Source organism: Rhea americana, unplaced genomic scaffold (assembly GCF_003343005.1).
Source record: "Rhea americana isolate MKP2758 unplaced genomic scaffold, rheAme1 scaffold_60, whole genome shotgun sequence".
NCBI lineage: Eukaryota > Metazoa > Chordata > Aves > Rheiformes > Rheidae > Rhea > Rhea americana.
In genome coordinates, this window is record NW_028186757.1 from 1,290,830 (window position 1) to 1,303,160 (window position 12,331).

Here is a 12,331-nt window from a genome sequence, read left to right on the forward strand (position 1 = left end):
GCTAAATTTACTTTGTTGCAGTTCAGAGGATCAAAGTTAGTAACTCCAGTTCCTTCTCTGCTAAAGGGATCCTTAGCGCTGACCAATACAGAATTATTATATTAAAACAAGCCTAAAATAATAATGTAAATATCTCCCACAGTTAAGAATTAACATGCAATGTATCAGATTTTTTCACAATACTATCAAAATATCATAATATTATTGTCTTAGAAATAGATCTACCAAATTCAATGACATTAAAGTTACCTCTACAAGCTATGTTATAACGTAGTAACATTAATACCAGGCAATATATCATATACAGAGGCAGCGTCAATTATTTATATACAAATGGTCTTGATAAATCAGTAAAAGAAATGAAACTCATCTTCCCGATTTCTCCAAATGAAATGAATCTACTAGGTTTATCCGATGGACTTCCTGCTTTGCTTCAGTAACTGAATTACTTTAATAATTAATAACATAGAAAATAAAATATATTCACTAATGACATAGTAATTAAAGTCTACCAGCTTTATCAGCTGGACTAATTCTTCCTGCCTTGCTTTAGTTATCAGAAGTACATCAATAACATAGCAATTAAATGATAAAAAGAAAAAAAAAAAAAAAAAAGAAAAAAAGAATCCCTTTTCAATTCTTAACTGTAACCAGGTCTAGTAAAGAATGAAAGATCCCAAGTCTACATCAACACCAAACACAACATTAAAATCCATTCAATACCTATTTCTCCAGAAAAAATAAATATATGCAATATAGTTTTCTATGAACAAACACTTTACCAGTGAGACTGGAATAATTAGTGCAATTATGCTTTCAAATAAAGTAAGTAAATGAAAAATTGCTCATTCTTCAGAAAATTCTGCATTGATCTGTAAATTAATTGTGAATGCACATACAAAAAGCCTTTGAAAAGACTCACTTATTACTCCTATTAATAATAATTACAAGAAAACAAATGACCTTAATAATTACAATTGCTTTCTGCACCTGGCATAAGATAATTTCATATCTTTGTTGTCTCAAAATAATAACAGTAGTAGCTTTCAGAATAAAGAGTTAAAATTGTAGTATGCATGTTTATCTTCATGAAGAAAGCTGACGGAACCATTCAATCAATTGCTATAAATTATTTGTTAGGAACAACCATTGATAGCTTTTCCTGTCATATGGCCCTTACAGATGTAGTCTTCTTTTATTTTTTGCTTTAAATTATTTGTCACTTTTAGAATGCAATGCACTGCCAGCAAAAAAATGCTTATGAATGATGAAATTATATGGTTACTTATGTAATTACACAAAATGTGCATTGTAAAAATATATACCCACCCAAATAGTAGCATGTATCAATATAGTATGAACAACACACATTTTTATTTTTAGTATCATTTGGTGATAGTACATGGTTTTGCATGTGTGCTACAGCTAGGTGGACATATAGGAAACTCTAAAACAGATAAAAGACCTTTTTCTGTCTTAAAAGGTCTAAAATTATGAGACTAGAAATGTTAATTCTGTGTATTTTAATCTTCATTCCAGATAATTTGTATATACTGCAATAATCCCAGAAATAGACATAAATCAGAAGTAAATTAACTTCACCTGACTAATTTCTACCATTAGAGTAGAATGGCTCCCAACATATGTGGCAACTCAAGAACAAAAAAGAATTTTGAAAGATTTCATAGAATAGCTTATTATACTTACATAGTTTCCACAATACATTTTGATATATCTTCAAGTTTCGTTGAGACCAAAATAGAAGCTTTCCTAGAATAAAGCTATCAATTCAGCAAACTAGTATTGTTATGTTATAATTAACTTCTATTCTATTTTAAAGAACTGAGAGAAACAATCCAATCAAGCTAATACCAAGTACGCTAGGCTACACGGTAACAGTGAGGCAGGAACGGTGCCTGGTACTGCACGTCCTCAGGTTTTATAGATGCACTGTATATTTAGTCATTAATCATATGTGAATAAGTAGGATTATTATATAAGCAAACAGAGTCATTAGCACAACACCCTCTGTTCTACTGTGTTGATTTTAAGAATCAGAATTCAGCCAGTCACAGAATGAAATGTTAATCTACAGAAACTACTTGTGTTAATGATTTACTTTCAGCGTTAGATCTGGTCTAGCTCCTTTTTTCCTTCTGCTGAATCACTTAGGTCATCACTTACTCTATAAAGTATTTCCACTTGGCATAGATAGAAATATGCTGTATATCCCTCATATGCTACCTGGAGTAATGAGGACAGATCCTTGCAGCCTCAGTGGAACTGTGTGGATGAGGCTTTCCCTCGGTGTTTTCACAAAAGTTAGAGTTTACAAGATTTTGCAAAGAGATGAACAAAAATCCTGTAACATTGTTGTTAGAACTATGCAGAATCTTAACTGTTCTACATACTAACAGCAAAACACATTTTTTATAGCTGCTACTTTGTTTTTTGTTTCCATTAATGATAACCATTATTGTATTACAGTACTGAGGAAATACAAAGTTTCCTCAAAAAAGATGAATTTAAAATACATGTACAGAGACAATCTGTATATTCTCTAGTACAACTGAACGGAAGGCACAGGTTACTGGTAGTACCCTGATGGGGTGTCAGTATTGACAGTTTATTTTATTGAAATAGTTGGACAGGAGTTTTAGACTTCTAATTTTCTTGCTTTTGTTGCTATATCTGTTACATGCTTTGTAGCACTTATTAAAAGTTGGAGACTTCTTATTACACTTTAGAAAGACTTTGGAAAAAAGGGAAAAAAATCATTTATTTCATAGCCTCAATATCTTAGCAACTCTTCTAACCATTAAGAACCATCTCTGGGTTCGTAGGAGCTCTGCAGCGTTGATTTCAATATAGGTTTTTGCATGTCAGTGTGTATTATCCATAGGGATTACATGTCAATTCTTACAGATAGATGGAAGAGTTTCACAGAGGGTATGCCTGTGAAACATGAAAGTCTTAATCGGCTTCACACTGCTGTATCTTTGTTTTAAACTTTTCCTTAGAGCTATGGTTTATCTTCTTTTTCTTTATAATCATACCAAGTACTCGCTTTACACTCTGTGTCTCAAGTGAGGATGACTAGGGAACATAACCCATTTTACAGTTAAGCAAAACTGTAAGAATCTGTAAGATCTGTAAGAATCTGACCTGGCCAGTTGGAAGAATGCACACGCAAGGTGCTGAAGATGGCGACAGAATCTAGAGTTGGATCTAATCTGCCAATAATGAATGATTTTAAATAGTGTTAAGAATATGAGAACATTTTAAGCCTCTCTTGCAGACTCTCATTTTACATATATTTCTTTCTGTGATAAGCAATTAAAATGCAATATAGTTAATCTTCACTACAACATAAAATGGATTAAACTTACAGGATTACAATGTTTTAGTCTGCTCATGTCAAAACCTTTAGTGTTCAGGGACCACAGGGCTTAAGTTAGAAGAGAAAAATTCAGGACTCTGAAATACTAATTCCTGGCCATATAAAGTGAGGAAAGCTTTTAGCTGATTACTGAACTAAATTCTGGTTTTAATGAATCTTTCTGGAAGAAACCATGACAGAGTCTTGAGATAAAATGTTCAACAGAAGTGGAAGTTTCAACTCCCTGTTTCTTATGAATGTCCATTGATTGTCCTTTCTTTCTACCTCCCTTCAAAGGCAAGAGGCAAGGTTTTTAACAACGAAATACACATACATTTCTCTGCGTAATGCTTAGCAAAACTAATCCAATGTTTGCGTTCCAGAGCAAACATGCTGAACCTAATCTCACCTTTTTATTTTTTTCAAGACCCAGTAGCTCAGAGGTGTGAATCACTTCTAGGGCAGCAGCTTATTCTGCCTTTTTGGGGAAGGCCAGAGAAGTTGCAGTACAAGTGGTTTTGGCCTTACAAAGATGCTGATTAGAGAGTGTGGAAAAGAGAAGAAATTATAATTTAGAAAGATAGAAAGAACTGGTTTGCTTTGACTAAAGACAGAAAAGTCAGTCACACACGTGAACAGTTCAAGTAGCTAAAAGCTGTTGCAAGAGGAAGTAAAAAAAAATAAGTCTGCCCTCACATTCATGGTGGACTGGACAAAAAGGAGAGGCTCTGTGCTCCCTTCTTCTGTTTCTCTCTCTGTTTAATCCCTGCAATTCTCACTCAATTACAGAATGAGAATTTTATTACTAACTTGGATACCTGGTTGCTTGTTTTTTTCTTTTTCTTGCTTAGAAGTTTTCATTTCTGTTCCTGCTTAATTTTTTCCTCTCTCACTTTGTTACCTGTTTTACCTCTTTGGAGGGACGTGCTTCTTTTCTGTAAGAGTAAAGAGGGGGTTGGTTCCTCTTCTTCAATCATTTCTGCTGGTGAGATTTCTCACCAGTGTTAAAGGTTCTTTTTCAAACTTCTCCCTACTCTGCTCCTTGAGGTATTTAGGCTTAGGTATCACAACTGATAATTTCAGTGTTGTACTAATGGAAACCTTGAATAAAAATAACTAGCTGTAATTAATTTCTAATTAGAGATCCATATACTTATAAAAAAGAATGATTTAATTAAAGTGAGAAATAAAAATGATTTAGTATCAAATTAGTCTATTCATTTTCCTGAAAATGAGAATCTAGCACATCAGTCGCATATTAATTAAAAATAAAATTCACATTATTGGTATAATAAGCTTCAGGTATCGCTCTGGAGACTCTTCAGATAATTGAAATGTGGAAGGTAGGAAAAACACATTTGTACTGTGTTTTTGTCCAAAATTACTCTAATGGTAAACATTAACATGCTAAAGGAATGGAACTTTTTACTCTGTGTCTTTTACCATACAGTTTATGTAGTTGAAAGAAAATCTGAATCTTTCTAACATTTCTTCTTTGCTTGTGTCATGTGTTTATACATTCTGTGCTCTGGTGATGGACTAGTAATTCCACCAGCTCAGGTTATATTCAGATTCTGTTTCCATATACCCAAATAATCTCTAACTCCAGTATAATAGCACCCTTCGGTGTTTTAAAAATGAGACTATGCATGCAATAGGACTTACACTCACTGTAGGAGCTTATAAGCATGTGTAGAAAATTATTCATCAAGATAAGAGGAAAGATATGGTGCTAAGAACCTTAACACAATGAATCACTGGAGAATATATGAGTCAAACTTACTTTCACAACTCCCAAGTCTATATTTATATTCCAAAAGAAACTTTGGACGCTTTTTTGTTTTAGGGTTGCCAGGACTAGGTTCTGCCCTATTTCTGAGAAGAGTTCTGAGCACAGTATGTGTACACAAGAGGCAATAGCAAAAGATGACTTTGAAACTGGCAAACTGTGCCTTAGAAGGACTACAGCCAGCTGCTATTTGCCCTTCTGAATGAGCATGTAAGAGCATAAGGATTGACAGCTTACCATCTTGCAGAAATTATGACAAAAAAATCTTTTGCAAAACTTGGAGTATCTTTTATAGCAGTAACCCTTGTTTTGATTTCAAGTTGCTAATTAAAATAAAGAATAAGAAGGAAAAGGAAAACAAAGAAGTGTGGTAGCAGACTGGAAAGAACAAGAACATCACACTGCAAGATTCTATTACATAATCTACTGATGTATGCTTGCTGTTTGCTGTTTTTTTTTAATTATGCTAAATATATAATCAGATAGTAAAAAGAAAAGCTTTGAAGTGGTAAAATGCAGTCAGTGATAGAAGGCTAACCAAATGAAACAACACTAGAAGAGGCATTTAAAGAACAGAACAGGGTTTGCACAGGACACTTAATATTGAAAGGTATCACGGGCATCATTTCTAGACACAGCAATGTTCTATTTAGTGAGTGCGAAATTCTGCAGCAAAGACTTTTTTTGTTGTCCCGTCAATGTACTTCAGATCTGCACTTTCTGGTGGCGTGTCTACAGAGGAAAATGGAAAGCCTTGGACCTGGAGAGCAGCAGCTTTCAGTCCTATAAGTCACCAGTAAATTATGCTAGGCTTGTATTAACCATTTTATGTTTCTGGAACTGTCCCAGCACTTTCAGAGTCCTAGAGGCTTCAGTACTCTTAGGTAATGTGTCACAATGATTCTTGTGACACAGCAATTGCCCAGGATGCTACTTCCACAAAAAACAATAGATTAGGAGAACCCGCACGCTGGCTGCCCCAAGAACACCGCTGCTCCTGTGACATTTTCAGAAAGCTCTAATCCTCAAAATTACCAGCTGCACCATTACCAGAGGCGCCTGCCTCCCCAAGAACGAGGCGGCACGTTACTTACCGTTGGGATAGAGGCCGAGCTCGCCCCTCTAGCACTCCCCGGCGCTTACTGTCCGCCTCCCGAGCCGCGAAGCCGCAGCACGCGCCGCCCGCCGCCATGACGCGTCGCGCGGGGCGGGCTGCTGCTCTCGCGAGATGGCGCCCGGGGGGCGGGGCTGGGCGGCACGTGAGGCGGCAGGCGCCTGCGCGGCGCTGCCGCGAGGGCGGAGGCGCTTACGGTGGCGTCGCGCCGGTGGTGACGGGCTGGCGCGTGGCGGCCTCGGGGGTTACGTGAGGCGGGAGCGAGACGGAGGTGGAGGCTCCGCCTGGGGCGATGCGCAAGGCCAGCACCTCGGTATCACTCTTGTTGGCAATATTTGCGGGGAATAAAAAGGTAAAAATCTTGAGAGATTTTTGGACCGAGCTATGTTTAGGGAGCGTATGAGAAGAACTTAAAAACTATCAGTATCACATAGGTGTATCTGCCTAAAATGGTAACCAGGCAGCTAAGCTCCTTTGTGGTCTGAGCTCTAAAGTTTATGGCCTAATTTACAAGTTAGAGTTCAGAAAACTAAATGATTTTCATTTTAAATAGATGTTTTCATCAGCTGCTGATCTTCTGCAGTTACCTAAGGCGCGTGTGACAGGAATAGCCATGCAAACAGAGGGAAAATTAACAAATTGAAAACAGATCTTAAAATTTTATGCTCTTGTAAAACAAGAGAGAATCTAAATTACTTTTCTTGGGGGTAAACTATTTATCTAAAAAAGAGCAATATTTCAGCATATCAAAAAAACATTTCTGATTTAGGAAAAATATTAATGGAGAAGAGTGATCTTAAAAAAAATTCACACGCTTCAAAAATAGTTTGTGTATGAAAAGCAATTAAAAAGCTTTCAGAAGTAGTACAGCTTAAAGTCACTAAGCTTGGGCTGGCTTACATTTGCAACAATGTTAGGAAATGACACTGTAGCCAATGATTCTTACCTTTTTTGGGAAAACTTTTCAAGTATAATGGCTTCTGGCAGTCTCTTGTGTATTAGATTGCAATTCTGATAATACGAGATTCCCCCCTAGCTCTTAGCCTCACAAAAAGAGACAGTTGCTCCCGCAAATATTTTCTTTCTACTTCTCTGGAATCTGCAAACCTTACTGAATCTAGTGTTATACAAGAGGGAGGGAGCACAGATACATATATATATGTGTGTGTATTGCAATTTTAAATTCTTCTGAGTGGTGATTTTTTGAATTGGATGAATATGGGATTTCTTTTTGTGATTTTTGTCTTGCACTGTAGAATCTTTTTGCTACTGTAAGTGCATAAATTTACAGATTTTTTTTTATAGCTTTTCAATTTTTAACCTATTTAGGTTTTAGCTAAACACTGTGATAGATATGTGTCCTTGGACTTTCTGAGCTTCTGATCACTTGATACAGGGAGCAGGCTGGAGTATAGTCTTCCCGCAAACAAGTCTTGGCTTCTTACCATGGAAGATTATATCATTCTAGGGTGTTAGTTAGATATATTATTTCTGCGTTTTTTTTTTTTAATTTGATACTGGGTTCTCTTTCCCTGTTGTAGGGCTGTTCTTGTTCCGTGGCACAGTTTCAGTGTTTGTGGGCGAGGAACTTGCATGCATTAAGACCATTAAAACTAATTCTACTGGTTTGTGTGTGAGAATGCAAGGAGTTCTTGTGAATTCATTTGTAAGAAGGATTTCTTGCTCCTTGAACCTCACTTCTGCTGACAAGTCTATCTATTTGTAAAATTCCTATAACTGGTTTCTGCATTTTGAGGAAGCATTAGGATAAAAATTTATTTCACAAAAATCATATTTTTAACAACTGTGTTATGAATGGCACTACATTTACATGCTCAAAGGTTTGTAGTTAAATGGAAAATATTCCCTACATTTCCAGCTAAGAAAAGCTTGTCGTTAAAAACTTATTAAAGCTGTATAAGAGTGTTTCAGCAGAACCTATGACAATTTTGGAATGGTAGTGTTTTAGTTGTCAGTGGGTGCTTTTTAATGTTTCACATTTTAAATATAAATTTGGGATGAATACAATAAAAATATTTTGACAGTGTCAGTGCTAAACTAGTACTACAAGGAAAATCACGTTATTTCAAAAAATGTCCATATGACCAGCATGGAAGGAATTTTTTATTACAATAGTATTTTCCAATTATTTGCTTTAAGAGAAGGATAAAGAGGCAACGAAGCATAATTAAGTGTTAACATGCAGCTTTAATGACAATGTAAATGCCAGTGGGATGAATATCTGACCTTAGTATTGTCATCCTACAGATATTTAACTTTCTCTGCTGTGCCTCTATCTGGGAAGCATATTGGCTATGCCAAACAAGCAAAATGCATACTTCCTGAATCTCAGTTATTGCTGTGGCAACTGATAATTGGTATTAGGGATTATTTGATTTATAAACTGAACTGATTTTTATTCTTCACAGAAGATTTTATTAATAAAAGTTAATTTAAAATATTTAATCATGAATGGCACAGTAAACTGCAATACAAATGGAGAGAAATGTCATTGTAATTGTTTTTATGACTTTAAATACAATACACATTTGTCAGACAAATGTGTAACACTTGGATTTCTTCAAAGGTTGAGTATAGAGTAAAACCATTCTACTTTGTCTAATTTTTTATTCCTTTATTTTGGAGTTTTTTGTTCTGTTTCTTTTTTGCATTTGATGGTTTGTCTAATCCTGTTTCCCTTGTTTATCTTTGAACTATTTTATTTCCCAAGATTACACTAAAACTGAACAAAAGATTAAGGAGTGAAATGAATAGATATTCAAATGAGGGAGATTAAAGATGAATTGTGTCTCATGCTGAGCTGTGCTCTGCATATTTTACTGCTGCTTAGTTAAGTTAGGCTGATGAGGCCTGAAACTTGGGAAAGTTTTATCAACTTCAGACTCTGACTGTCAAGCTTAAAGGATCTTTTGCTTGAGTAAAAACTGTGCAATCAACTCCATAATTTCCCTTCCTCATCAATATCAGAGAAATAATGTCTACTAATAGTTTACATCTGTGGCACCTTATACTTGATGATTATTTTAAATATTTTGGTTTATTGTACGCTCTCTTCGGAGTGAATACTGTTTTGTTTATTTTCTAAGTAAAGGAAATAGTGATTAAGTGATTTGTACAATGCCACTCAGGAAGCCTATAGCAAAGCTGGTGGTACTTTTCAGGCTTGTAGGCCTTCTTTTGGTAAGAAAGCTCTCCTATGTTTAGCACAAATTCCTATTTACAGTAAGAGTGTAAGTTATTAGTATTATTATTAGTAAAAGTATTAGTGGTCCTTAAATGATTGTGAAGCTTTGCCTTTCCTTTCCTTCTAAATTTATACATTTAAGTGAAATGTAATGTGGATTTTTTGGTTTTTAAAGCAATAAGTGTATTGTTCTAAATTCACTTAAACCATTTGAATGCAGTGCAAAGCTTCTAATATAGCAACGTGCAAGTTCTTACAGAGAAGGGAAAGCATCCCAAGCATGGTTATTTTCTCCCTGATTTCTCGAATAGTTTTTTGGCATTTGATCCTATGGTCCTTAGCAGGAAAAGGACAGAAAGGAAAGAAGGAAAAGAAAGGAAAAGCAGAATGACAAATGGTAGATGTATTTTCAAGATTTCAAAGATTTTCTTGATCTTGATGCTATTCATTGATAATGTTGTCAGGTCCTTTTTTTTCCTGTTTTCTTCTCCACCCCTGTATCCAATCAGTTGTTCTTTATAAGCTCTTAGATGCTCTGCTGAACTAATTTAATGCTGTCCAGAAAAAGCCTTTATCGTACCTGACACAGGTAGTCAGTCTTCACTTTTCATTCCCTCCTACTTGTGGATTCAGAACCGTCTCAATCTAGTTTGTTATTGCCAAGTTAGAGTCAAGTGACACGTTCCTTGTAATGAGGTCAGGTTTCTCTCAGTTCCTCCCATGGCAGCCTGTCTGACCAAGCTGTTTTGGAGACTTGCAGAGCTCTGTGAGTAACTGTGATTATGTGAAGAGTGTTTGTAACTTAGCACAGGCCTCAAAAAGCTTTTGTGAATCTCTGTCTACAGTGTCAGCATGTACTTCTTCATTGATGCTATTCTGTAACTCACAAATCTTAAATGTCTACCAGAATCTGATTTCCTTAGATGATGATGTAAGTACTTTTTTGACATTGCTTTTTTGCCAGACTACTGAATTTGGAATAATTAGTGATTATTGAGAGGATAGATGATACTGTGCTAGTAAACTGTCCAGTAAACTCTCTCATTTTCAGACATTGAGAGGTATGCCATGTCTAGTGAAAATAATCTTGTATATTGATGGGTTGGCTGAAGTATACCCTGTTAAGGCTGCCTTGGGGGAGTGAAACTAAAGATCAAGCCTAAGTACCACATAATCTAGCTTGTATAAACTAGACTAGTCTTAATTTGCTTCTGACTGGGAGTGTTTACTAGCTTAGGCTGAACACAGTGCTAATAGGTCTGTGTTGCTTTTGGGATGTGTGAATATACATGCAGCCCATACTGCTTGGGTAAGTGCTGTGTTGAGGATAGCTGTGGTTGCTTTGTGTGATGTAAAAATACGCCCAGCTTTCTTTTTTTTTTTTTCTTTTCTATAGGTGGTCAGAATGATTATCTACTTCCCAGCTGAGTATGTATGAACATGTCTACGCTTAGGTCCTATATTTGCATCTCTGAATTATACTTGATGTGTACTAATGTAAACAGAAGGATATATGTTGAGTTGTCAAAAATACTATTGTCATGTAAATTGAAACAACCTGTATCATGAGAAAGTAGATGAAAACTTGTGTAGGAATTCAAAGAGGAGTTTAGTGAGTAGAGCTGTACTTGGAGGCCTAAGAAGGGCTTGGAAGGGTACATACAGAAAAAGGCCTCACACTTGCTTCTTTCTCCCTTAAAATGTAGGAAAATGCTTTTGAAATGCCTTTTTTTTTTAAATCTTTGCCCTAGGAGTTCTTGTAGCAATTTTCCTGTAGTCATTTTTCTTTGATAACTCAGAAGGCTAAAGAAGGCATTTATAAGAAAAATCTAAGCTCACCACGAGGAGGAAGTATCCATGAAAACAGATCTCTGCTGACCTAGAAAAACTGGCTGTAGTCCCGCTCACTGTGTAAGCTGTATTTTGACATTTGTTTTATGAATATTAAGCTGTTCAAAAGATGGTTTGTGGAGGGCAAAGTTATAGAGTGTGCTGTATCTATGATTCAGGCAGTTGCAAAGTAGTAAGCTAGTGGAAATACTGTGCAAATGAGCCCTCCTGGGCATTGTTCTCCTTTCTGCTTAAGCAAAATTGTTCTGAATGCTACTTAAAACATTCTCCAGGATGCTTTGCATAGTGTTCAAAAATGCCTTGATTAACTTCACAAAAATCCACTTTTGCTAGACAGCCCTAAGAAAGAAGAGTATTCCTTTGAGGAAAATAGGAAGATGCCATAAAGCACACTTATCCCAAGAGCAAGTTTTGTGCTGCTGCTGCCTGAAATGTTATTTCAAACTGAATTAAAAGAAAACAGTCACCAAATTTCTTCAGTGATAGTCTTTGTGTAGATGGTAGCTGTGTTTTATAGTGTTCTTGCTCAAACAGTGTTTCAGTTTAAAAATAATAAACCAGTCATTTATGATTCTCTGCAAATGTAATTATATAAGGATGAACTCTTAGTTCTGATTAACACAGGTTTTTATTATTAACTTTCAGTTTTATGGCAGACAAATTGTACTGACATTTAATTTATATGATAACAGGTCCAAAAATCAGGTAGTTATGCATAGAATTTACTGCAAACACTTAACTGGTTTAATTTTATGTAACTATTTAAAGAATATCATTTTATTATTTATATAATGAAATGTCACTAAGCTCACATACATAGCACTTTACTTTTTTGTGAAATTAAATGTATATAAATAAAATATGAAATATGGTGAATTTAAAACAGAATCCATAAAACCCATCTCGGTTAAGAAGGTGTAGCTGTAACTTTCCACATTGATGTCTGGTTTAAATATCATAAAGCTTGTCAGGTGTTGTAAGTTCTACTGAGAC

At 35.5% G+C, this 12,331-nt stretch overlaps 1 protein-coding gene across 3 annotated transcripts in view; it reads right to left on the reverse strand.

The window, feature by feature from the left end:
- The window catches only part of ANXA10 (annexin A10), a 28,505-nt gene extending 22,176 nt beyond the window's left edge, over positions 1–6,329 (reverse strand). For 2 of the 3 annotated variants that reach the window (XM_085319815.1, XM_085319814.1), the window contains exon 1: positions 1,708–1,859. In XM_085319815.1, the coding sequence (XP_085175941.1) occupies positions 1,708–1,725 (18 nt within the window). In that variant the 5' untranslated portion in view covers positions 1,726–1,859. Of the gene's footprint in view, positions 1–1,707; positions 1,860–6,262 lie in introns of those variants that run through there. The other variant, XM_085319816.1, reaches the window with a different exon arrangement.
- Positions 6,330–12,331: the final 6,002 nt, after the last annotated feature.